The 26,480-nt window shown below is 46.5% G+C and overlaps 2 protein-coding genes and 1 long non-coding RNA gene across 3 annotated transcripts; 2 read left to right on the forward strand and 1 right to left on the reverse strand.

Moving 5' to 3' along the window:
* Window positions 1-1,050: 1,050 nt before the first annotated feature.
* On the reverse strand, window positions 1,051-4,711 carry LOC109739956 (uncharacterized). Its single transcript, XM_020299016.4, has 2 exons — window positions 1,768-4,711; window positions 1,051-1,682 (listed from the first exon to the last, which is right to left on the reverse strand). Exons 1-2 carry the CDS (start codon window positions 4,613-4,615, stop codon window positions 1,309-1,311), a joined length of 3,222 nt encoding a protein of 1,073 aa, XP_020154605.1. The 5' UTR covers window positions 4,616-4,711; the 3' UTR covers window positions 1,051-1,308.
* Window positions 4,712-5,933: 1,222 nt separating this feature from the next.
* Window positions 5,934-6,678, forward strand: LOC109740229 (uncharacterized). The gene is made up of 2 exons (XR_002227263.4): window positions 5,934-6,126; window positions 6,278-6,678. It is a non-coding gene; the product is annotated as an uncharacterized lncRNA (long non-coding RNA).
* Window positions 6,679-20,165: 13,487 nt separating this feature from the next.
* LOC109740235 (berberine bridge enzyme-like D-1) lies at window positions 20,166-22,262 on the forward strand. The gene has a single exon (XM_020299276.4). The coding sequence runs from the start codon at window positions 20,300-20,302 to the stop codon at window positions 21,986-21,988; it is 1,689 nt and encodes a 562-aa protein (XP_020154865.1). The 5' UTR covers window positions 20,166-20,299; the 3' UTR covers window positions 21,989-22,262.
* The last annotated feature ends 4,218 nt before the right edge of the window (window positions 22,263-26,480 follow it).

Raw genomic sequence — 26,480 nt, forward strand, 5'->3', positions numbered from 1 at the left:
AACACGTCTAGACAGCGCACTCTGGTCAAAGGGATATAGAAATCGTGCTTCAGGATTCATTATGCGTCCAAGGCCTTTTGTTTTTCTTCGAATCTATTATTTTGGACCAAGTTTTTTTTAAAGAAACAGTTTCGAAAGGTTCAATTGTATGAAATGAATTTCTAGATCTTGGAATTTCTTACTATCAAGATAGTAAAAAGCCTCGATTCATTGGAAATTGCTAGAATTATCTAAGATCTATTTTGGAAATCCTTTCTTTGGTCTAGACTGTTTTTTGTTTACAAGATGTCTGGAATTCCTTATCTATATCTCATGCAAAAGATAAGAATCCAATGCAAAGGCGAGCCCGGTGTGAGATATCGCATTATTCGAGGAACCCTAGATGCTGTCGCAGTAAAGAGTCGCCAACAAGGGCGTTCTAGCGCGGTGTAGATTCTTATGCAAGACTTGTATCATTTGATGATGCCATGTGAGTCTCTAGAAACATGTGACGTGTATGGTTAACCCAATAAGGATGTTTCGTAAGGGGCTGGAGGAAGCTACAATGAGACAAAAGATCCTCTTTCTAAAGAGATTCAATTCGGAACTTTTATATGTCCAAGGTCAATATGGAAATTCTTTCAGAGGGTTTTTCTTACTTTGTCCGCGTTTGAGGGCCGGCGTTGGAGATGCCCTTACAATGATACCCCGCAAAAAGAGTAAGAATCATTACGGTCAATGATCTAGAAAAACCACTGACCAACTACTCGTACTAGTAATGCAACGCCAATGCACGTGTTGAACCTGTGAAGACGAGCCATGCCACATATGCGCAAAAGCAAGTTGCCGATCCAAACCCAGCAGCTGACGCCTGATTTCTTGAAACCCGAAGGGATCGAAACAAATCTAGAAGAACAAGGACCAAGGACCATGAAAGTTTTTCATACAAGAGACTTGCACGAATCAATTTTCATATTAGTGTCAACCCTAGATTTTAACGAAAGTCCAAAAAGAAGGAGATGAATAAGGGAAGTTGCTTTGAACGGATTTTCATATCACCAAGAAAAAAAATTATATGTAAGCCTTGATCATCAAATTATGGAGCAAAAAGCGTGTAGCACATATAACAACTAATGCACCCCATTACAAGCCAGCATGGCTGGAACCGAGGAACATAGTTTTAACAACAACAACAACAACGATGATGACGATGACATATAACCAAGACAGATTAACAACATATAATCTCTAGGAAGTAAGTGGATTATCTAGTGCCGTTGATGGATGTTCTTAGAGTAGGAACAAGACAGATACACAAGTGCAGGTGATTTACCAATCCACACTCTCTTTCGCTGACATCCTTTTGGTGTATGCCACCTTGATCTTCTTCAATATCGCAACCACAACGCTCATCGTTAACCTCTCATTTGGCGAATGGCTAGAGCAGAGCAAACCCAACTCAAATATAGGTACAAGAAAATCTTCATTCAAGTCGCAGATGGAAGGCGATGAGCCTTGCAGTAGATGGCTATCCACGACATGAACAAGATTTGCAGGAAACGCCTGACGAACCCACTCTCTAAGGGTTAGTTCTCCCACAAACATAGAATCCATAGGTCTCCTTCGAGTGAAAACTTCAAGAAGCATGATTCCGTAGCTGAATACATCACTCTTACGTGATGCTTTTCCCATAGACCCATATTCTGCAGGAGAAAAATATGTAAAGACTCTAAAGAACAATTAATGAAATATAATTAGCAAACGGTATAACAAATGTTAGCAATGTACCTGGTGCCATGTAACCAACCGTTCCAGGCATGCTAGCAACAATCATCGAGTTGTCATCACCTAATAGCATCTTTGCAATGCCAAAGTCCGCCACATGCGCCGTCAAGTCCATGTCAAATAACACATTGCTAGGCTTCAAATCACAATGCAAAACCACCTCGTGGTGCTCATGGTGGAGATAATTGATTGCCATTGACACATCGAGCATGATATCCATCCTCTCCATGAATCCTAGGTACATTGCGCCATCATAACGGTGTAGCAGTGTCTCCAAGCTGCCATTGGGCATGAACTGAAGAACCAATGCTCTAAAGTCCATGTTTGAACATGTGTTGAGTATTTTTATGAGGTTACGATGCCGCACCATGCGGAGCACATGACACTCGGCCTCAAAGACTCTGATGGCATGGTCAAGCTTCATGTCAAGAACCTTTATGGCAACAACCAAACCATTACTAAGTTGTCCCTTGAATACTTTTCCAAATCCTCCAGACCCTAACATGTTATCATCACTGAAATTCTGAGTGGCGTGGGCGAGGTCATGGTAGGAGACTAATTGATGGCTTGTGGCATCTACCACATCGCCGTGAGCTTTGAAAATTTTATGCTTCTTTTCAATCATTAGGTACAAAAGAATAGCAAGGGCGCTACAAGTTACCAGGATAGCTGGGAGTAGAAATTTGAGAAGATGACTACTATAAGGGGGGGACTTTTTATGGCAAGGAGAAAATCCAAGACGTTGAGAACCACAAAGCCCAGCATTCCCAATGAAAGATTGTGCCGTGAGGTTTGAGAAAATACCTCTCTCGGGTATTTGACCTTCTAGCCTATTGTAGGAGAGGTTCAACATAGACAAGTCGGTAAGATTTTCAAGGAACATGGGAATGGCACCAGTGAGTTTGTTGGAGGAGAGATCTAATGAGGTTAAGCTAGTTAGCTTATCAAGTGTGCTAGGAATTGAACCTTCGAATGAGTTGTGTGACAGAATTAGGTAGGTTAGCATATTAAGTTGACCAAATGATTCTGGGATACTCCCGTTCAAGGAATTGGATGAAATATCAATTTGGTCGATTTGTCTTGGCCCAGCAACATCATTTGGCAGAGCACCAACAATTGAATTATAAGAAAGATTTACTTGGATAAGTTTCTGAAGTTGGAATAAGCTTGCCGGTAGTGTTTGACTTAACCTGTTATTGGACAAGTCAATGTATTCTAACCTGCTAAGATTACCAATGCTATCTGGTATGGAGCCAAATATTTTGTTTCTTTCAAGAAATAGTCGTTCTAGACCCAAAAGCATACCCATTTTTGTTGGCATAGGGCCTAAAATATCATTGTTAGAGATATCAAGCAACACAAGAGTTTCCATCATAGTGATTGATTTTGGAATTGAGTCAGTGAGTTGGTTGTATCCAAGATCTAACAGTTCAAGGCTACTTAAGTTTGAAATTGTTGATGGAAGCCTACCTGTTAATTTATTTTGATTTGCAACGAAACTAATTAACTTTGTTGAGAGATTCCCCACATGGTCTGGAAGGGCACCTATGAAAGAATTATAGTTCAGGATAAGGCGTTCAAGTTGTCTACATCCAGAAAGAGCAGACAAGAAGCCCATGCCCCCCTCTAATTTGTTGTGTGATAGAACAAGCTTTTTCAAAGCAACAATATCTCCAAGTGTTGGTGGTACTGAGCCAGACAGTTGATTATCCATAAGAAGCAAATATGAAAGTTTCTGGAGTTTTCCTATTTCTGGTGGAATATTTCCTTTCAAGTTGCCAAAAGAGAGCTCTAGTACTGTAAGACTGCTGAGATTGCTAAGAACATGTGGGATTGAACCAATGAGGTCATTTCCCCCCAAGGAAACTATTTCAAGGTGTGTCAATTTAGCTAGCCATGTTGGCACAACATCCATAAAAGAATTGGTATGCAAATAAATCTCTCTCAAGTATTGGCATGATGCAATACCTTTTGGAAACTGACCAGTAAATCTGTTTTGTGCGAGAGAAATAAATTGCAACATAGGGAGGCTGAATGTTTGATTGCTTGGTATTGGCCCGGTTAGGTTCCTATTGCCAGCGAGTGCCATGACTTGTAGTCTGGACATATTATACATAGCTTGTGGCACTAGGCTGGAAAGCTGATTGTACTGCATGTCTAAGATCTCAAGTATGGGCAGGGAGGCAACACTATCTGGTATAGGACCTGATAGACTGTTGTTTCCAAATTTGAGGTACCTCAAGGAAGGAGTGTTGTTGAACAAATAAGGTGGTATTTGCCCACTCAAATGATTTCCTTGTAGATAAATCTCCCTAAGGTTGTTCAGATGCAGTAACAACCCTGGAGGTATCTGGCCCGAGAGTTGGTTGTGTCGTAAATCAAAGACCTCAAGCCTTGCCAAGTTTCCTAGGCTAGGAGGAATGGTACCTGATAGGCTATTTTCACCTAGACGGAGATATCTGAGACGGTGTAGATTGCCAAGATCAGTTGGGATGGAGCCAGTGAGGTTGGTGTTGGTGATGTCTAGGAAAGAAAGGAAAGAGAGGTTACCCAAGAGAGGAGTGATCGGTCCATGGAGGGATCTGTATGGCAATGACAGTCCAGTGACCCTCTGCCGGCGGCGGCTGCATGTGACGCCCACCCAGTGGCAGAAAGGACTCTCCGTGGTCCAGTTTTTGGCAAGGATGCCAAAGGGGTCAGAAAATTGAACCTTGAAAGATAACAAGGCGGTGCGATCAGCATCGCTGCCGTTGCCGGCGGTTGGACTCGGAGAAGAACATGAGATGAATGAAAGTAGTAGGAGTAGTAGTAGTACAGCCATGGAAATGCATGCCGAGGATACAGTTGCCATGTTAGCTAGTTGTGTGGGTGTTCTTGTATGTCGTTACACCAATGAAAGTATGTTGAATTTATACAGGTTGGGAGCGCAACTGGATGTGCTAAATTTCTGTATATTTTTACGTCAACCCAACTGTAGCGTGGATATTAGTCGTCTTGCGGTCATCGCACGACACAATAAGCACTTTTAACTCTAGAGCTATCATACCCTTACCTGAGTGACACGCTTCTGGTCATATTAAAAGTTTAAAACCAATAGAAAAAGACTCCATCTCAAAGAAAAAGATCATTAGAGAAAGACGCGGAGGAAAATCCATGGCCATTTGTTGTTTATAATTCATTGAGAAGAAAATCTCTGATGTATACAGGTTCATGCGAGGTGTTTGTTAACTTCAGGTAGCTTATATGCACAACACTTTTTGTATGAAGTGAATATGACTCCTTGGCAGCGTCAAAAAAGAATATGACTAGCAGGTGGCTCTTTGTCTTGCTAATGAAATGAGAAGAGCATATCTTTCCTTCCACACGTGGCTCATTTCTTCGGGCATGCTTACCCGCTGAAAAAAATAGCGCCAGAAAGCCTGAAAAAATAATTCACGAAATATGCTAGTAGCCGTGTCACTCTGGGACTTGAAACTAGGTGGGTTGGTTCCAGCATAATGAACCTAACCATCTAAGCCAGACTTAGTTCACTCCATTAGGAATAGTTAGGGCCTAAGGTACAGTATTAGATAATGAACGCCTAAATCAAACTTTTTCCTGAAGGAGAGTAGAAAGATTCAGCCATTCCAATTAAAACCCCCTAATGAACTCTCTTCCTCCTTAACCCCATCATCGGCTTGGCTCTCTCACACTTGCTCATCCTTCAAAAAAGCCCCGAAGTCCTAGATCGACCCACACACCATCAATATTTGTCTGGGTATCTCACAAAGATCCTGTGAAATTTATATAAACGATAATTTGAAAAACTAGTGCTGAACTCATGCTTTGCCGCAATGTGATTTTCTGCTCTCTCTCTCTCTCTCTCTTTGTACACATTTAATAGTTATTTTTTCTCTTGTGTTCAAGATTTTGTTGCGAAGACATCTTTTATTTTTATTCACAAATGTTTTTTTATGAACCAGACAGAAAATGTTGTAAGAAGGGAGTTTGACGCAGGGCCTATCTCTCTTTATTAGTCGACATTAATTAGGATGTTTCCCTATAACCTCCGTCACAGGTAAATTGCTGATAGATGGGAGTGCCATGCCCTTCAGGGAAGTCTAACACGAAAAGTTGAGAGCGAGGTGCACAAATGCCCTGCTCCTTCAAATTCTAACAGCATCGGTGAACTTGCATGCATGTGCCGGCCCTTCTATAAATAGGGCATAGCTGGCACGCTATCTTCCAAGACAAAGCTTGCAAAGCTCTATCGAACCTGTTATCAAGAAGCATATACAGAAATGGCTGCAAAGTTCCCACTCCTCCTTGGCGTCGTATTGGTCGCTCTCCTACTCGTCTCCCAGGATGTAGCGCATGCAGCAGGTGGTTTGCAAACTGATACCGCAAAACTGTTAAGAACATGTAGTGTTGCTAGTAAATTGAATAATTGAATAGGACATATTGCTAACTTGTATGCAACCTGCAGTTGCTATGCTTATATGTATAATAATGACATTCTTTTGCATCCATGCAGAAGAAACGATGCCTGCGCAACGTCCAGACGGGTATAGTGGATATGGGCCTGGTTACCTTGGTGGCTACGACAACAACGGCGGAGGAGCCGGTCAAAATGGCGGTGGTGGTGGTGGCAGCGGCTATCCTTGAGGTGAATATTATGGGGTGGCGGTCAAAATGGTGAATGTCACTCTAGAAACCAAATATATATGGTTTGTATCCATATATCAAATAAGGAGCGTCTTCATCTGCTCGAGCGTTTACTTGCTAGCATGGCCGATATGATAGTATTGCGAGCTAGTAAATGTATGATCACTTGTGTATGCATGACATATGCTGACTTTTAGATATGGTGGCAACGGTCATGCGTACATATGTATTTGAACAATATCCATAAATGGACCTATTTCCAGTTAATTAGTTTAGGTTCAAACAAATCTATACTAGTTTAGGGCATTTCTAACAGATCCCCTATAAAATAAAGGAATATCCGGCCTAATAAACCTTAGTGTATTTATACTCCACTAAGTTTTGGTCGGTTCTAGCCGATCCCCTAGACTTAGCGGAATAAAACATAAATTTGCATAAATTCAATTTAGTTTCAACCGAGATTTACATAAATTTAAACATACATTCAACATAGTCTTGACAACCGAACATTAAACATAAATTCAAACTTACTAGTAAACTTAAACTACACTAGACTACTCATTGGCCATAGTGGAGGTTGAGCCAATCCTTCCTCGACAGGCCATCGTCGGTGAGACATGGGTCCGGGTCGGTGCCATCGTCATTGCAGTCTGGGAAGATGCTCCGCCACTCCTTGACGTCGAACTCCTCCTGCCCGCCGCCCTCCTTGCTACCCTCCTCGCCGCCTCGCACCTCGTCGTCGGAGATGACGATGACCTTCCAACCATTGTCAGGGAATATCGCCCACTCCGCCTCCATGAGCTTGGGGTGCTGGCGGCGGAGGTCCTCCATGTATGCCTTGTCAGCGGCCTCCTTCTCGAGGCACTACCGAGCCTCTCGGTCCTCCCGAGCCATCGTCGCGCTCACCACCCCCTATGCTGGCGGATCGAGGTGAACCACGCCGTCCCAAATGGGAAGTAGAGTCGCGCGGCGGAGCCGTGGAACTGGACTTGCCACCGGTCATACTCCATCGCCGCGAGCTCCTCTATGTGGAACAACCCGAGCCACTTTCTCTTGTGGGTCTCCCGGTCGGTGATATCCGCCACCCATGTCCCCCATGACCGCTGCCGGACGCCGAGGTATGTCCTCTATGGCGGTCGCGGCGGAGGGAGCTCCAGGAAGTCGGCGAACTAGACGGGGGCGGGCGGATCGGGCGAGCGGCGGCGGCTTGAAGATGCGCTGCTCGAGGACGAACCACAGGCGTGGCAGCGCAGATCTGAGCTGCGGATCAGAGGGAGGGCTCCGGCCACCGCATCTGGCCATTGGGTGGAGAGGGTGTGGTGGGGAAGGGCGGGGGTCGCGTCAACGGCGGGGAGAGGGGGAAGAGGAGGCAGAGGAGGGGAAGAGAGGGCGAGATTTTGTTACTCGGCCGCCGAGCGGTGGAGTAAACATAGGGAGATTCGCCGCGGCTGAGTATAATTTTTACTCCAGTAACGCCGATTGGGGATCGGCTAAGTGTCGGTTAGAGGAGTAAAATTGGTATTTTAGTCCTCTAACCGGTTATTGAGGACGGTTAGAAATGCCCTTATGAACATATCCCCACGCCTCTTATGGACCTGACGGGTTGGAAAGCTTGGGCATTATAAAGGGTTAAATTCTTTTGCTTTGTGACTTTTTTAAGAAAAGGAGGATATACCCCCGGCCTCTGCATCTGGGCGATGCATGCATCCATTTTATTAATTATTCACAAAAGCCTTACAAAGTAATACATTAGTAATCATGAAGCCACCATCTTGACAAGACCTGTCGCTACTCCTATCCACTTGATGAAGGGGTGCCGAATGTCCGAGTCGGATATCAAACAGACATCGCACCAAAGCCTAACATCTAAAGTGGGATGCCCCAGCCAAGCCACAATGCCGGGACTGGATCACACACCGGTCCAGCGCACTCTCAAAGGCCACCGCCGCCGTCTTCCACCGATCCATCTCCAGAGCAGGTACTGATTCACCTACCTTGCCAGGCCTGTTGTTGACGCCACCACGGCGTCAGACAACGCCATCATCGCACATGTATCCATCCACACACATCCGTCACCGAAACTCCGCAGCGCCATGCTACGGGGATTCGTCATCGACCTTGCGGTAGTTGTAACACCCCTCCTCCACTTGTCCCCTTCAGCCAACACTTGCTTCAAAACGATGCCCCCGGGAGGGAGAACGCCACTGAGAGTTGTCATCGTCCGATCCAGGAGACCTAGATCTAGAGTTTCCCTCAAAACATCCCGAGCATGATGACGCAAACTGCAACGACAATGCCTCGACAAGGAAATGGTATCGGAGATGCCGTCATCGTCCGCCATGACCGTACTCAGCATGATTTTCATCGGCGGTCGCTCCACCAGACCGTGTACCGCCGGCGCCACTGGTCCATTCAACCTGAGCAAACTCAAGAAACAATGCCCTCGAGATGGACTCAACGCAAAAGCACCGCCATCGCTCGATCCCAAGGAAATCTAGTTTCCCCAGAGTTGCCTACGCTGTCAAGGACGAGACAAGGGTTGAATCCCAGCGTGATCAGAAGAACCCGTCAAGATCCACCCAGTTGCTGACGTGCCGCACCCTCCACCGCGTCGTCTGCAACCTAGTGAGCATGGCCGGGAGCCAGCCACTGGACATCACGGACACGTCCAGACACCAGACACGACCAGATCTGGCCGAGGCCAGCGACCCCATCCTGGTCATGGCTGCAAGCACGGAATCTCCCGGATCTGGCCGGAGATCGCCGCCACAAGACGATCCTTGACCTCGACAGCCGATCACCGCTTGCCAAGTCCCGCCGCCGTGCACCCAGATGCGCATCTAACTGGGATGCCACCAGGCCTGTCGCTCATAGAGCAATGGGGAGGCCACGAGAGATGGGCCCCGCCGCTGCCGTCAGCCACACGGGCTTCGGCTTGCGGCATCCTCCGGCGGCGGCGGGTGGGGAGATAGGAATGGCAGAGGCGGTTGCAGGTAGAGGAATCGCCCTCGGTCGCCCTGGACAGAGGCGACCGAGGGAGTAGGAATTTGTGGTTCATCTCTTCTCCAAGTGTCGGTTCACTTTAAGGCTATGGGATTTGGCTAAGGAGTGGCTCCAACTCGAGAACATTGACATATCCATGTGCCATTTGGAGCGTTGTATCAAAGAGTTGTGGGTTAACTCGTCCGATAAGAGAATTCCAAATAGGAAAGCCATGACTTCACTAACTGCGCTCGTTAGTTGGACTATTTTGAGTGAGAGGAACGTGCGTGTTTTCCACCACAGGTCCACACCACCGCCAATCCTACTTTGCATCATCAAGAGCGAATCAGGAGAGAGAGAGAGAGAGAGAGAGAGAGAGAGAGAGAGAGAGAGAGAGAGAGAGAGAGAGAGAGAGAGAGAGGGGTGCATGTTACAAGGCCTTGCAACGCAACAAATAAGCTATCCTGGCACCGAGATATGCACATGATGGACAATGTCACTCTAATTTGGAACGCCTTCTTCTCGCCCATCAGCTACTCAAGATCGTTGCAGCGGTTCTAATCTTGATCTCCTCGAGGTGATGGCGGATATCCGCTGATGGAGTGTGGCGACGGGTGTATAGACTATAGCCGCAACGATAGGTGGTGGCGGCGGCCATGCTGGAGCCGCTCAACCTCCGTTTCGGCTTCGGATCGCAGTGGCGCTCCTGGTCTTGATCTGCATCACGCGGACGCCCGGGGCGGCGACCCTGGGCTTGGAGGTGGCGGTCATCTCCTCCGTCGGAGGTGGTCGGCCTGAGGCTGGGTGGTCGGATCTCGAGATCCGTCATCTAGTCCGTCGGGGAGGCATAGTTGCCGGTGAAAACCGAGCCGGCGGCGAGCGATGGCGGCATTCTGCGCTGTTACATTGATGAAGGCATCGTCGTGTAACTACTGTCGACCCACTCATGCTGCTCCGGGGGAAACCCTAGGATCTGGTCTTTCAGATTGGACGATGGCTACACTGCAGTGTCGTTTCCCTCATGCGAGCATCGTTTGTGGAGCAGCACTGGAAAACAGAGGCAGGAGGTGGAGAGGCTTCGTCTTGCACGGAGCTCCGGTGGAGATGTCAAGTCATGCCTGGCTGACAGGTGCTACGCTGTGTCATGCTTGTTCGGCAGGTACTACGCACGACAGATCTTCCCGAGACTTCAAGTTGTATTCGCTGGTGGTACTTTACGGCATGCTGCTGTGGTGTGTTCAGGTGGCTTGATGTATGTTCTTGCCATACCTTTGTTGAATGATTAATGCAGAAGCCCAGGGTTTAATATCTTTTTCAAAAAAATAAACTCTAATTTGGAACCGTTGTAAAATAAACTGTATTCTCCTTCTTATTTAATAGACGAGGCAAATCTTACGAAGATTAGGACGGTTGCTGATTGATCCTGCGGAGAGAAAACACAAGCAATAGTAACCATGGAGAGAAAACACAAGCAATAGTAACCATGGTTAACTATTTAGTCAGAACTAGGATGGTGGCCGAGGGGAGAATGTGGGCGACGGCGGGCATCCTAAAGGCTGGTGTGGATGCCTTTCTTATGGCGCTAGCGGTACGCCTTGACGAGATAGGATAGCGTGTGTGTCAGGTAGACGGTGGAGTTGTGGTTCTAACTAACGTTGTAACTGTTAATGTGGAAGGGTTTTTTACCCATCCTTTATTTTATATATAGTACGCACACTCATACATATTTGAGAAAAAAAAAGGATGATTGCCGATTGATACTGCGGAGAGAAAACAATATTAACCATGGTTAACTATTTAGTCAGACTACTAAAGTCTAAGCTTAGGAGTGGTAGAACAAGATGCTCAATCATGAACTATATACTACTCCCTCCATTCCAAAATGTCGACCAGCTAGCTGACGATGAGTAAGAGGATGGAACGAACAGTTGAGCCCCGCTTCGTTACATCCTCCCTCACTAAACGTATAAAAGATAATATAGACCTTTTGCACATCGTACCCACTTTTGTGGCGCTGGTTAAAGGCTTTGTCCCCCCCCCCCCCCCCCCCCCCCCCCCCTTTAGCTTAAAAACATATTGCGGCACTTTAGATCCGAACTCAATACCTTCCTACCACACCTATCAGCTCGGATAGATAACCCTGGATAGTTCCATTTATTCTTTGTTCTTGTTATCTACATTTTCGGTCCAGCTTCTGCATGGTCTTTCTGTGTGATTTTTCTTTTGGTTTTTTATGCACAGTATCTTCTCAGTTTTTTCTCTTTATTTTTTTCATTTTCATTTTATATTTATTTTCCTACTTTTATCTTTATTTTTCACGAACTTTCTTTTTAATTTGTGAACATTCTAAAATTCGTGAAACATTTTTTCAAATCCGCAAATTTATTTAAATTTCTGAACACTTTCCAAACAGGGACAATTTTGAAAAATTTATGAAAACTTTTAAAAAACTATCTCTTCAAGAATTTTCAAATTCACGAGCTCTTTCCAAATTCATGGTATTTTTAAAATTTAAACTCAAACACTTTTCAATTTAATTTTTACAAACTTGTGAACTTTTTAAAATTCATGAACTTTTTATAATTTAACTTGTGAAATTTTCTAAAACTCGTGAACATTATTTCAAACTTCTTAAAAGTTTCAAATTCATGAACTTTTTACAAAGCAAGCAGGCAAAGTGAGCGAGCATGCGAAGTCGCGGCCCACAGGCATGCGCGCGAGCGTCAACTACCTAACCAGCGCTTAGAGCGCTGACTAGGAGCTCCTCAAATAGACCACGCCACGCACAGAAATTTGTTCAAAATTACAAAAAAAAATCACTTTTAAAAAATAAAATCAAAAAATAGAAATGCTCGCGTTTTTAAAAAGTGAACAGAAACTTCAGAATAATATTATGTCATTCAAAATTCTTCAGAATGTGAAAACGCGGACATTTTAAAAAAAAAGAGCGAATAAAATTTTGAACACGGACATTTTTTGAAAAGGCCGATAAATGGCCGGACATGTCGCAACTTTCATACGGTGTCGGAAATCGTTCAAACTTGCATGGATGCCTACAATGAGTAAGCCCACCTGTTGCAAAATTTGAGGTCATTTCAAAGATGTCCAAAAATATAGCGGGTTCAACGGAGAGTATCCGGGTAGGCCAGAAGTCTCTGTCTAAGAGGACATTATTTCTCGACATCTTTGAAATGACCCTAATTTTTTCTCATCACCTTGTATGGCCAATCCAAAGCACCATGTCCGTTTGTTTTAGTTTCGACAATTTTTTTTAGCATTTTTTGGAGTTTTCCCGTTAAATAAGGCTAATAATTGGCCGGACGTGTCGCAACTTGCATACGGTGTCGGAAGTCATCAAACATGGTATGGATGTCTATCATGGGCATGCCCATCTGATGGTAAAAGTTGGGGTCATTTCAGGGATGTCCACAAAAACGCCATGTTTAACACATGGTGTTCGGGTAGGCCAGAAGGCTCCATATGTCCGTGCCAAGCTGCTGCAAAATGTTGGGGTCATTTATCCATAGTCCACTAGTTGACATGAGTGTGCTAGACTAGACCACACATGTGCATCCGTGAGCATGTAGTTTTTCCTTATTTGAATGATTTGGTTATTTGCAATTTCCGTCATTATCAGTCAACATGAACTTACTCATATATCCCAACCATTTTTTGAAATTTGTCAACAACTTTGGAATTTAAAATTGTGTATGAAACTTTTATAAACCTGAACACTTTTTCTAAATTGTTAGTAAATTTCCAACAATTAATGGTGAACACAAATTGCAAACCATGTATTTTCTTGAACCATAAATATTTCTTAAAGTTAGGTACAAAAATATGAAAACTGGAACATTTGTTGGAATTCCAGAGCATTTTATAAAATTTTAAAGAATATTTAAAAACAAGAACATTTTTTGGTATTCCAAACCATATCTCAAATTTTTAAACAATTTTCAAAAATAATAATAAAGTTCAAAATTAAGACAAATGAATTAACGAAAGACGGAAACTGTCGTTGTAGCGAATGTTGCTCGCTCTGTGCACGCTACATGGGTTGAGCCGGCCACGAATGCCCAAACTGCGCGAGCCTTTTGGTGGCCCGTGCGGCCAACCACCCATAGCACCCAGTTTAGTCCCACCCCGTTGAGCTACGAAATTGGGGGCACAGAGCTCTGTTATATAATGCGACGGAGTATCATAATACAAAGCAACACATTTGACAAGTTTCCTCGGTGTAAACTGAACACCCAACCGAATAAGCCGTTCAGCCGAATTATCGGTTAACTGCTTTTCCTTGTTCATTTCGGTTTGTAGTTTTGCTAACAGAAATTTAAAATAAACTGAATGGTAAAAACCGAGTTTTCAGTTTCTACCGCCTACCATGAGATTAGAGAAAATTTCATAAATTTAAAATAAACTAATTGTCGTACTTGATATGCCTATATAAAGCAATCGTGTCCAATATCATTTCTCCATTGTGTCTATACAGCCATATATTACCTTAAAATTTAAAGTTTACAAATTATGCAATCCTAACACTTATATTACAAATGCATTGGTGTTACTAAATTATATTTTATGTGAAATTAATTTCATAGTGGCATGCCATCTAAATCGAAATAAAGCAAAAATATGACAAGATCACATTGGTCCATGAGACAAGTTTTGCACACATGAAATAGTTATGCAGGTTTCTATAGATATACTATAGTTTGTTTTCGTGTGGTTGTACCTCTTTTAGTAAATTTAAATAACTTCATAGAGGGTTTCAGAATATACGAGTTTGAAAATATCTTAATAAAAGTTTGTTAGATCTCCCCTCCCGGAGGGAAGTTTCCTCGCCAGAATCACTCCGTGAGAGAGCAAAAGTACTCCGCCTCGGTTCCACCTCGCAGGAAAAAGACCTCAAGGCCACTCCATGAGAGAGCAAAATTCCCGAATATTTTCTGTGGTTTTTTTCAAGGAAAAATGAGATTTTATAGCCAAAGGGCATCGAGTATGCAGCCACGTGGCCACCAGACGGGCCCACCATGTGGACAGGCCGTCTGGTGCCCCTGTGGCTCCCCTCTAGCCCTCCTTTGATCTCCGGTCTTCATAGTTTCTAGAACTAATTGACAAAAATCCCCGACATGTTTGGCGCTACGAAAAAATGTTTTTTATTTTGTTGCAAATTAGGTGCAGAGTTTCAGCTATCTGGTAAATTCCCTCTCTAGGTATACCTTGCAATTAAGAAAGAAAAGACATTTGAATTGCATCGTAATGTGAAATATATTGAAATAGGATAAATTATAATAGAAAATAGTGATGCAAAATGGACGTATCAAAGACTATACCGGGTCCTCATGGTAGGAAACAATGTCTTTTTGCACAAGCGCAAGAAGGTGCTAAGAAGGATGTGGAGAGGGCATTCAGAGTGCTCCAAGCTGGTTGGGGTATTGTTCGTGGAGCTGCAATGATGTGGGAAACTGAGACACTTTGACATCTCATGACATGTTGTGTAATCGTGCACAACATGATTGTCAAAGATGAGGGTGAAGGGGCAGTCCGCACCCATGATTCTGAGAAGTCCGGTGTTCAGGTCCGCCTCCCGGAACAATTGGCAGAGCATATTACCAACTTTCGGGAGACGCATCGACAACTTTGAAAATCAACAAGTGCATATGCAACTTCTAAATGATCTTATGGAGCATATGCGGATCCACGTAGAAAATCCCTGAACTATGGTTTTTATGTTTTAATTATGCACTATCAACAAATTTTATGTTAGGACTACGTTCGAATTATGTACTTTGAAGTGTGAATAATTTGTATTTGTTCGCGCTACTTATTGTTTATGTGTGATGATCGATGTACATGAGGTTGTATGAATTTAATATTTCAGAAGTAACAGCTGTGGTAGCAACTAGAGTCATTTGAGGGCCGGCCCGGCGCTATCTATGGATGGGTCTTGGCGCATCCACAGACTTGCAGGGTTTCGGATTTGCCAACTCTGGCTTTCACAGAAACACGAGAGAGGCCCGCATAGTCAGAAGAGACGTCAGCAAGGAAACAACGCAATCGGTCGGCAGTCCTCCATTATACGTATGCAGAATAGAGTAACGACGTGGAGAGAGAGAGAGAGAGAGAGAGAGAGAGAGAGAGAGAGAGAGAGAGAGAAACCCCTCCGTCCCGGCCCTCGCGTCGCCCCGTTGGGCGACTCCGGGGCGACTAGTTTTGCAGCCGACGCCACTCCCTCCACTCCCTTCCTCCCCTCGCTGCTACCGGAGACGGCCGTCGGGAGCCCGCGCGGGCGCCGGTGAAGGTGGCGGCGGGGTTCTCGGCGCTTCATCCCCTCTTGGAGGCCAGTGGTTCCTGGGGCGGCGGCCCCAGCCGGAGAGGCGACGTCGTCGGGTGGTTGGCGGCGTTCGCAGCTGTGCTGGCCAGCGTGCTTGGCCGCGCGGGCGGGGGGTGGCTGGTGGAATCCGGCCGCGGCACGAAGTCTTCTTCGTTAAATCTGGAGGTTCGAAATCCCTCTTCCCTGCTGCCTCTCTCTTGCCGGCAGCGGGGGCTAGCGATTTGTTCTTTGGCTCCGGCGTTGGTGCGTGTTGGTGGCTAGCTAGGGGACCGGGGGAAACCTTGGACGGTCCGGCTGGCCCGGCGGCGGCAACGCCCGAGGGCATTGCTTTCCTCCATGGGGGCGCAGCCGAGGTCCCCTGCTCTCCACCCCGACCCCCCTACCCGGGTGAAAACCCTTTATCCACTGAGGATTTGGCGGCGGCGGCGCCTTGCGCGTCGCGACCTTGCTGGAGGCATCGTTAGGGGTGCTGGGCTTGGTCGGGAGGCTCTGTAGGTGAGGGATTGAGCTGCCTCCTCTTTGTTGTCTGATTCCATGAAGCTTATCTTCAACTAGTTGAGCATGGACCGTGACGGAGCGGCCGGCTAGGGATACCCCAAATCGAAGTGGTCGCACCATGTCCACCTTACGATGTGAGGGCGGCATTCTTCCAGCTCTAGGATGAGCTTCTCAAAATCCCGACGATGCGGCGCCTACGAGCCATGGAACGAAGGCTACCAGACAACCAGACACGACGAAACACACAGCTACCTATGTATATACACCGTGTGCTATGGTATAAACTAAGCAACGGCAGGCTCGGTGGGGAGAAGAATATGTTTGTAATCCGGCGTGTATGCAGGCCATCCAATCCAATTGAAATCTCTGCAGCAGCCTAGGCCATATCCTCCACCGTGTATATCCTCGACGTACGTTAAGAAAACGCTGTATTCACCACAGGTTTCGATGAAACGTTGTCGTATTGAGGCTGTACGTACCTAACCGCATGGACGTGCTTGTACAACATCGATCTCACTCTTGTATTAAGGCGCCACATGCCTACGCGTGGCCATCCTACGCGTCTTATTTGAAAAAATGAATAGTAATACCTCTATTCCTAAATATAAGTCTTTTTAGAAATTTCACTACGGACTACATATGAAGTAAAATAAGTGAATCTGAACTCCAAAGCATGTCTATATACATCCGTATGTGGTCCGTAGTGGAATCTTTAAAAAGACTTATATTTAGGAACGAAGGGAGTACTATTTATTAAAAAATACGGCTATATTGTTGCGCATGTGTCTTGCTGAGAGAGAGAGAGAGAGAGAGTACGTCTCTAGCTTAATTAGCTTATGTCTGCCGGCCTAAGAGTTAGTAAGACGTATGAACTTCGCCATGATGGACAAGCTATATCCATCCGCCGCCCTGAAAGCCCTCCAAAACCCCACCGTCTTGACCAACTGATGAAAGCACAGCTTCTTAGTATCGTTGCTAACGACAAGGCGAAGTGGCCAAAATTAAAAGATTTCCCTAATATAGATGTAGACACTTATAGTGATGATCTATATCTGGGTAACAGTTTAGTGGTTAGTTTTAAAGTAGGCAATCTGACTAGAAAAATGGGGAAGTAATAGTCTGTCACGTAAAGTATTTTACGAAAAATACCACTGTAGCCAAATATAGATGACGAAACATATAAGTTTGTTGGTGCATTCTTGGTACCTAAAACGCAGAAAAGAACAAATAAGTTTGCAGTATCTCATGTGCAGGTGTGTGCAGTCGTGCAAGTATACACGTATTTTGTGTCCATGTTCGCCGGCATACATTTGTTCTAAGAGCATCTATAGCCGGACATAGCAAAAATGATCCCTTAAACGCGCACGGACGCGCCCGGTCAGTGACCAGGCATGTCCATTTTGAGTCTATATTTATCCGTCCGCATAGCCACACTCCTCATTTTTCTTCTCATATGTCCAGCCACTTGCACATGATTAATGGAGATGAGGAGAGAGAACTAAAAGAATGAATAAAGAAAGAAAAAAGTGGTCCAGGATGGGGCCACGTCCTACGTGGGGAATGCCCGGGCGCGTATGCGAGCCCTCATGTCCTCTCCATATTGGAGGTGGATATGAGGGTTCGCGGACAGACCAAGCGTATAGGGATGATATGAGGGGTCCGGTTTGATCACTGACCGGGCGTGTCGGCGGACGTATGAGAGATGGTTTGAGGAGTCTGGTTGTAGATGCTCTAAGAAGAGTATTTTGTGTCCTTCGACGTATTTTGCGTGAACAATATGTGTAGTAAACATGCATGCACGCATCATCCGGACATGCATAAAAATGGAAACATAACGTTCTAAGAAAGAAAAAAGAATATAAGCGCACGCACAATATGCATGATAATTAACATGATGTATTACCTTCACCACGAAAGACAAGCTACATTCATCCGCCCCCCTGAAAACCAATCAAAACCCCACCGTCTTGACCAGCTGGGTCCTTCACACTAACGTAGCCACGTACGTAACCATCTTCTTCAAAAAGTGCACCCCCTTACTCTGATTGTTAACAACAAGGCACAATAGCCAAAATTTAAAGATTTCACTAATATAGATGTAGACCCTGATAGCATGGACATTGTTATCTTGGGCTGCTGGAACCTTTGGATTCAGAGGAATGAAAGAATTTTCAGAAACTTAACTCATTCCATCCAAGCCTGGAGGCATGCTTTCAAGTTGATAAGAGGACTCTTACCCATAGGATTCGGAGCAAACATGCTGTTTGATTTCAGGAGTGGCTTTCGGTAAACTTTTGGAACATTTTGATCATGATTCCTACAACTGTATTCGCAAAAAAAAAAAAAAAAGATTCCTACAACTTGTATTGGATAGTCATAGTCTGTTCATGGCTAGCCTTTTGTAGGTTTTTCTTCTTTTGCTCCTCCCTTTTGTACCATACTTTTATACGAGTTAATAGAAAACAAAATACCATAGAATAATCAATCTACTTTTCCGGGTTAAAAAATGAGAAAGAGAAAGTTTGAATATACGGGAGAGAGACAGAAATCTGGCGGCACGTTTCACGCTTAGCTTATACTGTATATCTCTGCCGGCCTAAGAAATAACAAGGTATGGCCTTCGCCACGATGGACATGGTATATCCGTCCATCGCCCTGAAAACCCTCTAACTAACGACTCTTCTCATCTTTCACATCAAAGTGGCAACTTACGCACACCATCTTCTTAAGAAAGTGCACCTCCTTACTCTTGTTGTTAACGACAACACAATAGCCAAAATTAAAGACTTCACTGATACAGATGTAGACCTTGATAGTGATATATTTGGGTAATAGTCTAGTCATTAGTTTCAAAGCAGGTATGTTATCTAGAAAAATGGGGAACTATATTAATAGTCCGTCACGTAAAGTGTTTTACCAAAAGTACCACTCTTAGGTAAATAGAAAAGGCGAACAAACAAGTTTGTTGGCACATTCTTCGTGCCTAAAACGTCCTCCCTCCGTCATATTATGGGATGGAGGGAGTAGAAAAGAACAAATAAGTTTGTGGTTTCTCATGCGCAAGTGTGCACATATTTTGTGTTCGGGTTTGTCAATATATATTTGTTCTAAGAATAGTATTTTGTTACCATATTTTGTGTGAACAATATGTGCAGTAATCGAACGTGCATAAAAATGAAAACACAACATTCTAAGAAAAAAAAAAGATGACCTCAAACACAACATGCATGATAATTAACAACGATGGACAGGCTATATTCATCGGCCGCCCTGAAACCCTCCAAAAACCCCACCTTTTTAACTAACTGATGACTGTTTTCGTTCTTCACACTAACGTGGCCACGTACGTAACAATTCTTAAGAAAGTGCAACCCCATAGTCTCATTGTTAACGACAAAGCGCAATAGCCAAAATTAAAAGATTTCACTAATATAGACAACGAACCTGATAGCAATGTCGTATATTTAGGTTGCAGTTTGGTGGTTAGTTTCAAAGCGGGTATGTTGTCTAGTAAAGTGGGGAACTACTCCCTCCGTTCCTAAATACTTGTCTTTCTAGGCATTTCAAATGACTATCACATACGGATGTATGTAGACATATTTTAGAGTGTAGATTCACTCATTTTACTACGTATGTAGTCACTTGTTGAAATGCCTAGAAAGACAAGTATTTAGGAACGGAGGGAGTATATATTAATAGTCTATCACGGAAAGTATTTTTACCGAAAATACCACCGTTAGGAAAATATAGAAGGCGAACAAATAAGTTTGTTGGTGCATTCTTGGTACCTAAAACGCAGAGAAGAACAAAAAAGTTGGCAAGTGCGTCTGGTAGTGCAAGTGTGCAAATATTTTGTGTCCGTGTTTGTCAGTATGTAGTAGTACGGGTAGAAACCACAGCCTGCCGGCCGAACACATAGATTAGTGCAAATCAAAACGAAATGATTTTGAACCGCTCGTTGCGCATCGTTTTCTCCTTAACTAATCACGCCGGCCTGCATGTAAAAGAATAAAATCACGCGGGCCTGCATAAAACCCCACGCGCACATCGTCACACTCCACAGTCCATGCGTCAATGGCCATCAGCGTGCTCTTCTCTCTTCTGCTCCACCTCCTCGCCGTGCAAGCGGCTTCACACGGCAGCGTCGGCAACGGCAACGACGACGATGACAGCGCCCTGATGACGTCCTGCCTCGCGGCCGCCGGCGTGCGCAACGTCACCACACGCCGCTCGCCCGCGTACGCCGCCGCGCTCGCCTTCTCCGTCCAGAACCTCCGGTTCGCGGCCGCCTGTGCGCACCACGGTCCGGCCGCCGTGGTCGTCCCGGCGTCCCTGGCCGAGCTGCGCGCGGCCGTCCTGTGCGCCCGGGAGGCGGGGCTCGTGGTGCGCCTCCGCAGCGGCGGGCACAGCTACGAGGGCCTCTCCTACACCACGGACGACGCCAGCGGCTTCGTCGTCATCGACCTCGTGGCGCTGGACCGCGTCCGGGTCGACGCCGGAACGCGCACGGCGTGGGTCCAGTCCGGCGCCACCCTCGGGCAGGTGTACCACGCCGTGGCCGCGTCCAGCAAGACCCTGGCGTTCTCTGCAGGATCATGCCCCACGGTCGGCTCCGGCGGCCACATCGCCGGAGGCGGGTTCGGGCTGCTGTCCCGCAAGTACGGGCTCGCGGCGGACAACGTGATCGACGCCCTGCTGGTCGACGCCGACGGGCGCGTGCTGGACCGCGACGGCATGGGCGAGGAGGTCTTCTGGGCGATACGCGGTGGTGGCGGTGGCACCTGGGGCACCGTCTACGCGTGGCGCGTCAAGCTCAGCCCTGTCCCGGAGCGCGTCACCGTGTTCGTCGTCAACCGGCCGGGCACCGTGGAGTCGGTGGCACGGCTGGTGTCAACATGGCAGCACGTCGCGCCCTGGCTGCCCGACGAGTTCTACCTCTCTGCGTTCGTCGGAGCTGGCCTGCCGGAGTCGGACGGGACCGGCATCTCCGTCACCTTCAAGGGGTTCTACCTCGGGCGGAGCCAGGAGGCGTTGGAGATACTCTCCGCACGGTTCCCTGAGATCGGCCTCGCGGACCTGAACCCGAGAGAGATGAGCTGGATCGACTCCGTGGTCTTCTTCTCCGGCCTGCCGGAAGGGAGCTCCACGTCGGACCTGACGGACCGGGTGCTCCACGATAAGAACTACTTCAAGGCCAAGTCGGACTTCGTGCGCCGGCCGATGGCAATCGGCGAGCTGGAGGGAGCCATCAGTTTCCTTTCCAAGCAGCCCAAGGCGTACGTCATCCTGGACCCGTACGGCGGGGCCATGGACCGGATCGCCGCCGGCGACCTGCCGTTCCCGCATCGCAAAGGAAACATCCACGGGATCCAGCATCTCATAGCCTGGACGGCGGACGACGACGACCAGAGACAGGAGTACATGGATTGGCTACGCCGGTTCTACGACTTGATGGGAGCGTACGTGTCCAACGGCCCACGCACCGCCTACATAAACTACCTAGACCTTGATCTAGGCACCAACAACAATCCGTCTGCTGCTCACCCTCATCATCCTATAATAGGAGACGACGGCAGCCCTTTTAACTCGGAGGTTGAGGCGTCGAGGACGTGGGGCGAAAGGTACTTCCTCAGCAACTACGACCGTCTCGTCCGTGCCAAGACCACCATCGACCCGGAGAACGTGTTCCGCAATGCCCAGAGCATTCCGCCCCTCTTCGTGGGGGCTCTGCAGATGACCAGGCGTATTGCACATGACATCTAGCTAGCCCGCCCAAAGTTGCATCCCACCACCAAACAAACACCGTATGATATGATAGCTATACATAGACCCAAACACACACTTACAAGATCCACTATATATTCAACATGTAACGCAACGCGTAGAGTATCCTCGATCGGGATGACCAGAATTCTACGTAGCAGCCTGCCCAAAGTTGCATCCAAACCAAAGGGAACAAGACATGTCATAGGAAGGACATACACATATATCGTCACATTTTTTTAGAGCATTAATTATTTATGTTGTATTTTTGCAATGTTGCTGTCGTGGTGCCGTCTACAAGGACCATTTGTTCTCTTTTTTGTAGAGGAAGGCAATTATGATTGGTAGATCCACCGAGATGAGCCGAAAACGAGATAATTGTTTGGTACTTGGCGCTTTGCCGCTCTTGCCCATTGAAATGATAGGAATCACGTCCATTGATTGGAACTAGTTGAGTTCTGTTTCATGATGATAATTACGATGGTATATCCACACAAGGATATTCTCTTCTTATTGTTTCTCTCTTTTCTTCCTACATATATTGATTGGACTTTGGATGGACACGCCCTTCCCAGAGAGAGAGAGAGAGAGAGAGAGAGAGAGAGAGAGAGAGAGAGAGAGAGAGAGAGAGAGATGGTGGTACGTTTCTAGCTCGGCTTATCTCTGCTGGCCTACTCACTGCCTACATAAACTACCAGGGCCACTGAACAAGCAACGAATAGGCCACTATGGACAAGTTACAAATTAACAAGACGAATGGCCTTTGTCACGATGGACAAGCTATATCCATCCACTGCCATGAAAACCCTCCAAAACTCCACCGTTTTGACCGACTGACGACTCTTCTCGTCCTTTTCACACCAACGTGGCAACGTACATACATCATCTTCTTATGAAAGCGCATCACCTTAGTCTTGTTGTTAACGACAAGGCAAAATAGCCAAAACTAAAAGATTCCATTAATATGGATGCAGACCCTGATAGCGTATATCTGAGTAGCAGCTTAATGGTTGATTTCAAAGCAGGTATGTTGTCTAGAAAAAGTGGGAACTATACAAATACAGTCTGTCACGTAAAGTATCTCAAGCTATGCAGGCCGGCGTGATTTGCCAAGGAGAAAACGATGCCTAACGAGCAACTGGAAAATCGTTTCGTTTTGCTTTGCACTAATCAATGTGGCCGGCAGGCAGGCCGGAGTAGAAAAGAACGTTGTGTCTCCGTTTTTGTCTATGCTCGAGTGATGCGTGAATGCATGGATGCTTTTTTTTTTGCGGGGCGTAAATGCATGGACACAAAGTAGGTGCATACTTTCACTACCGCACAAACTTGCACACGAGAGACTGCATTTTTCTTCGGTAATGATAACTTCCGAACGTTCGGGAGTTAAGCATGGCAACCCGATGGCAAGTTTAGTTTGCGTGAAATTAGAAAAACATGGCAATTTTCTGCAAAAAAAAACCGAAAAAGGATAAAGTTGCCATCCCCTATAAACTAAAGTTGCCATATAAAAACGTTCGGGACGAAACGCTCAAAATCCGAACGTTCGGGAGTTATTGGATTCCTTTTTCTTTTCTTTTGTGAGGATGGACTAGTACGAAGTTTTAAACCTGTGGTATACTTGTGGGTCCGTACGGGTTGTGGCCGAGAGTTATATTCGTTCTTTTTCAATGTATCGTTTTTCCTTTTGGAAAGATAACTACCGAAAGTTTGATTTTTAGCTTCTGCCCCCGAACGTGCTCATTGCCGTTGATCTAGCGCAAAGATCTCCTCGCAGCTCCACTTTGACACGTCATCACCTGGAGGCGTTCGGGCTAGAAGCCGATCGAGCGAACGAGTCAACCCACTTCCTTTCTTCCCTCACCTATAGAAGCGAAGCGGCGGCAGGTTCTCCCTCACACTTTCTCTGTCCTGCACTCATGCCAGATTCCACATTTTGATTGATTCTCCTACGAGCTGCGACGACCAGGTCTGGGACGAGCGGTGGCGGCTCGAGGACGAACGCCGGTGGCCACTACTGGCGGAGGAGGCCTCGAACGCCGGCGGTCACCAACCCTTGCGACGCGCCCCCTTCCAACCAGGTGACTCTCCTCCTCGAGGTCAGTGGCGCGATAATGTGCGCGCCAACGGTGATGGGGAGCCTTGTATGTGCTGAGGGCTCGAGTGCGTGGGAAGCATGACGATGGCTCGAGTGTCGAGCCAGAGGCGAGGGCTGCATTGGCGGCTGAGGAGGTGGCGGCGCCCTCCTTCCCCGGCCTAGACGTTGATTAAGACGACGACCAGGAGGTCGTTCGTTGTGACGACGAGGGCATCAATCAAGTGGAAGGTGTGTTAGAGTTGTGTCGAATATTATTGTATAAGGTAGGTTATAGTTGGACTTGATTTTGGACTGTGTGTAGATAGGGTAGGAGTCGTGTCTAAGTAGGACACTTGTAACCTAGGCCTCCCGTATATATCGGGGCTAGACACATGATCTAATCTATGCCAACATAATAGTACAGGCACGCGGGGGAGCTGGCGGCGTGTGCTGTCGCCCGGGGTGCGGTATTGTTGCGGTGTCATGGGGAGGAGTGCCCGTAGTCAGGCCCGGGGATGTAGCCATAATGGTGAACCTCGTTAACAAATCTCGGTGTCGTGCTCGTGTGATTGCTTGGTCCTCGGATGATCAACGGTATGCCTTCGACTTTATTCTAACAAGTGGTATCATAAGCAAGATTCAAGGAGGTTGCGGATCGTTGTTCTAGAGGATGAAGAAGCGATCGAAAACGGCAGAAGACGTGTTGGCTAGATCGTGTTAGGAATGCGGCAGGAGCGGGAGCAGGCGCATCGTGCGACGAGGCACGGGCGATCCCGGGGCCGCGCAGTACCCGGTCCAGCGGCATGAGTAGCAGTTGTTACCAGCGAGATTGGATCAATGGCAAAGGCGGTGGCGACACGTGTCGGCTGAAGCAGCAGCAGATCGATTCCGACCCGAAGCAGTGCAAGCGGCGGCATCGCATGCCGGAGCTAGGGCAGCGAGAGGTGCTGGGGCAGCTAGGAGAGGAGGGCCGAAGGGCAACGGGCTACAGCGGCCCGTGCGTGGTGCGTGCCCAGGCGGGGCTGCAGCAGGACACCAATAAGGCCCAGCGTATGCGCGTGCGTGGCCAGGACCAGCCGCAGGGGGATCCATGGCGCAGGAGACAAGCTACGTGAGTCTTGATGGTAAAAAAAAGGTAATCTGCACAATGGTATATGCGTTGCATGAGTTGGCGATGATGAAGGAAAAAGACGTTAGGAAGTGTGCGGCACATGCTAAGCACACCCACGGGAGTTACCAGGAAGTAATTTCCTTTGGAGGTATTGCTAATTGCACGTGGTTCTACCAGGAGGTTTGCAGGTTGGTAACACCCATAGGGTTTAGAGCTTGGAGTGCGTCATGGAAGGGATCATGCATACACAGGCGTTAAGCAATGCACGAAGATGTGCGGGTGGACAGGACGCGGGGTGGAGCATAGTTGCAGTCGAATAATTCGGCTGGGTTGGACTAGGCAGTCTGACGGATCGACGTGAATGTCGGTCAAAGCAGAAGATGGCGATGCACTACTAGAAAAAAGCCTAGCAGTAGCGCTGGTTTTTGGCCAAGCAGTAGCGCGGGGTGCTGCGCTGCTGAGAAGGCGCTACAGCTAAAGGTTAGCAGTAGCATTGGTCTACACACGCTACTGCTATACGTACTTAGTAGTAGCGCATTTTTCGTAACGCGCTACTGGTAAGTAGTAGCAGCGCGCCTCTGCGCCCGCGCTACTACTATTATTGCGTATTCTATTTCTTTTTCATTTTATGTCATATTCATACACCATTATACAAGTTTTCATACAGTAGCAATTTAGAGATTGTTTTTACATCATAATGAGTTATTACATCACTGGGTGAAAGAATCGTGGACTAGTTTCAAGTGGATGGATCCATCCACTTGAAACTAATACGCGGTTCTTTCACCGAATGATATAATAAATCATCATCATCATCATATCATTAACAACTTATCATTATAATACATCATTGTCATATAACACCTCCTCATGATCATCATTTTTATCAACGAGACATCATATAGCAAGTTGGCCACTAGTCATAATCACAACTCCTCCTCATCATCATCAACTCTAACACATTGTAGCACATAATAACACATTGTACCTAGGACCTACTCCTCTCTCATAGGACCTACTACCCTCTCTTAGGTAAAATAGCATAAAACAAGATAGGTCCTGACTCTCCATTATGGAGAATGGAGATTATCCTGTCTCCAATTCTTGCGCTTCGCACAATGTTGCTTCCAAGTAGCTTGCTACGATTCACCATACATTTTTTACAATCTTTGATTGTCCACTACTAGGAAAAAGCCTAGTAGTAGCGCGGATTAAACAGCCAGTAGTAGCGTGGGTGCCCGCACTACTACTACGGCGCTACAGCTAACTGGTAGTAGTAGCGCGGTGCATCCCGCGCTACTAGTACG

The sequence above is a fragment of the Aegilops tauschii genome, chromosome 1 (genome assembly GCF_002575655.3).
Source record: "Aegilops tauschii subsp. strangulata cultivar AL8/78 chromosome 1, Aet v6.0, whole genome shotgun sequence".
NCBI classification, from domain to species: Eukaryota; Viridiplantae; Streptophyta; class Magnoliopsida; order Poales; family Poaceae; genus Aegilops; species Aegilops tauschii.

Excerpts from the sequence above, each read along its gene's own strand:
- LOC109740235 (XM_020299276.4), top strand. The coding sequence starts at position 20,300 with ATGGCCATCAGCGTGCTCTTCTCTCTTCTGCTCCACCTCCTCGCCGTG.
- LOC109739956 (XM_020299016.4), bottom strand. The coding sequence starts at position 4,615 with ATGGCAACTGTATCCTCGGCATGCATTTCCATGGCTGTACTACTACTA. Across the intron at positions 1,683-1,767 it reads GGTTGGTTACATGGCACCAG|AATATGGGTCTATGGGAAAA; the intron begins GTACATTGCTAA and ends TTTCTCCTGCAG.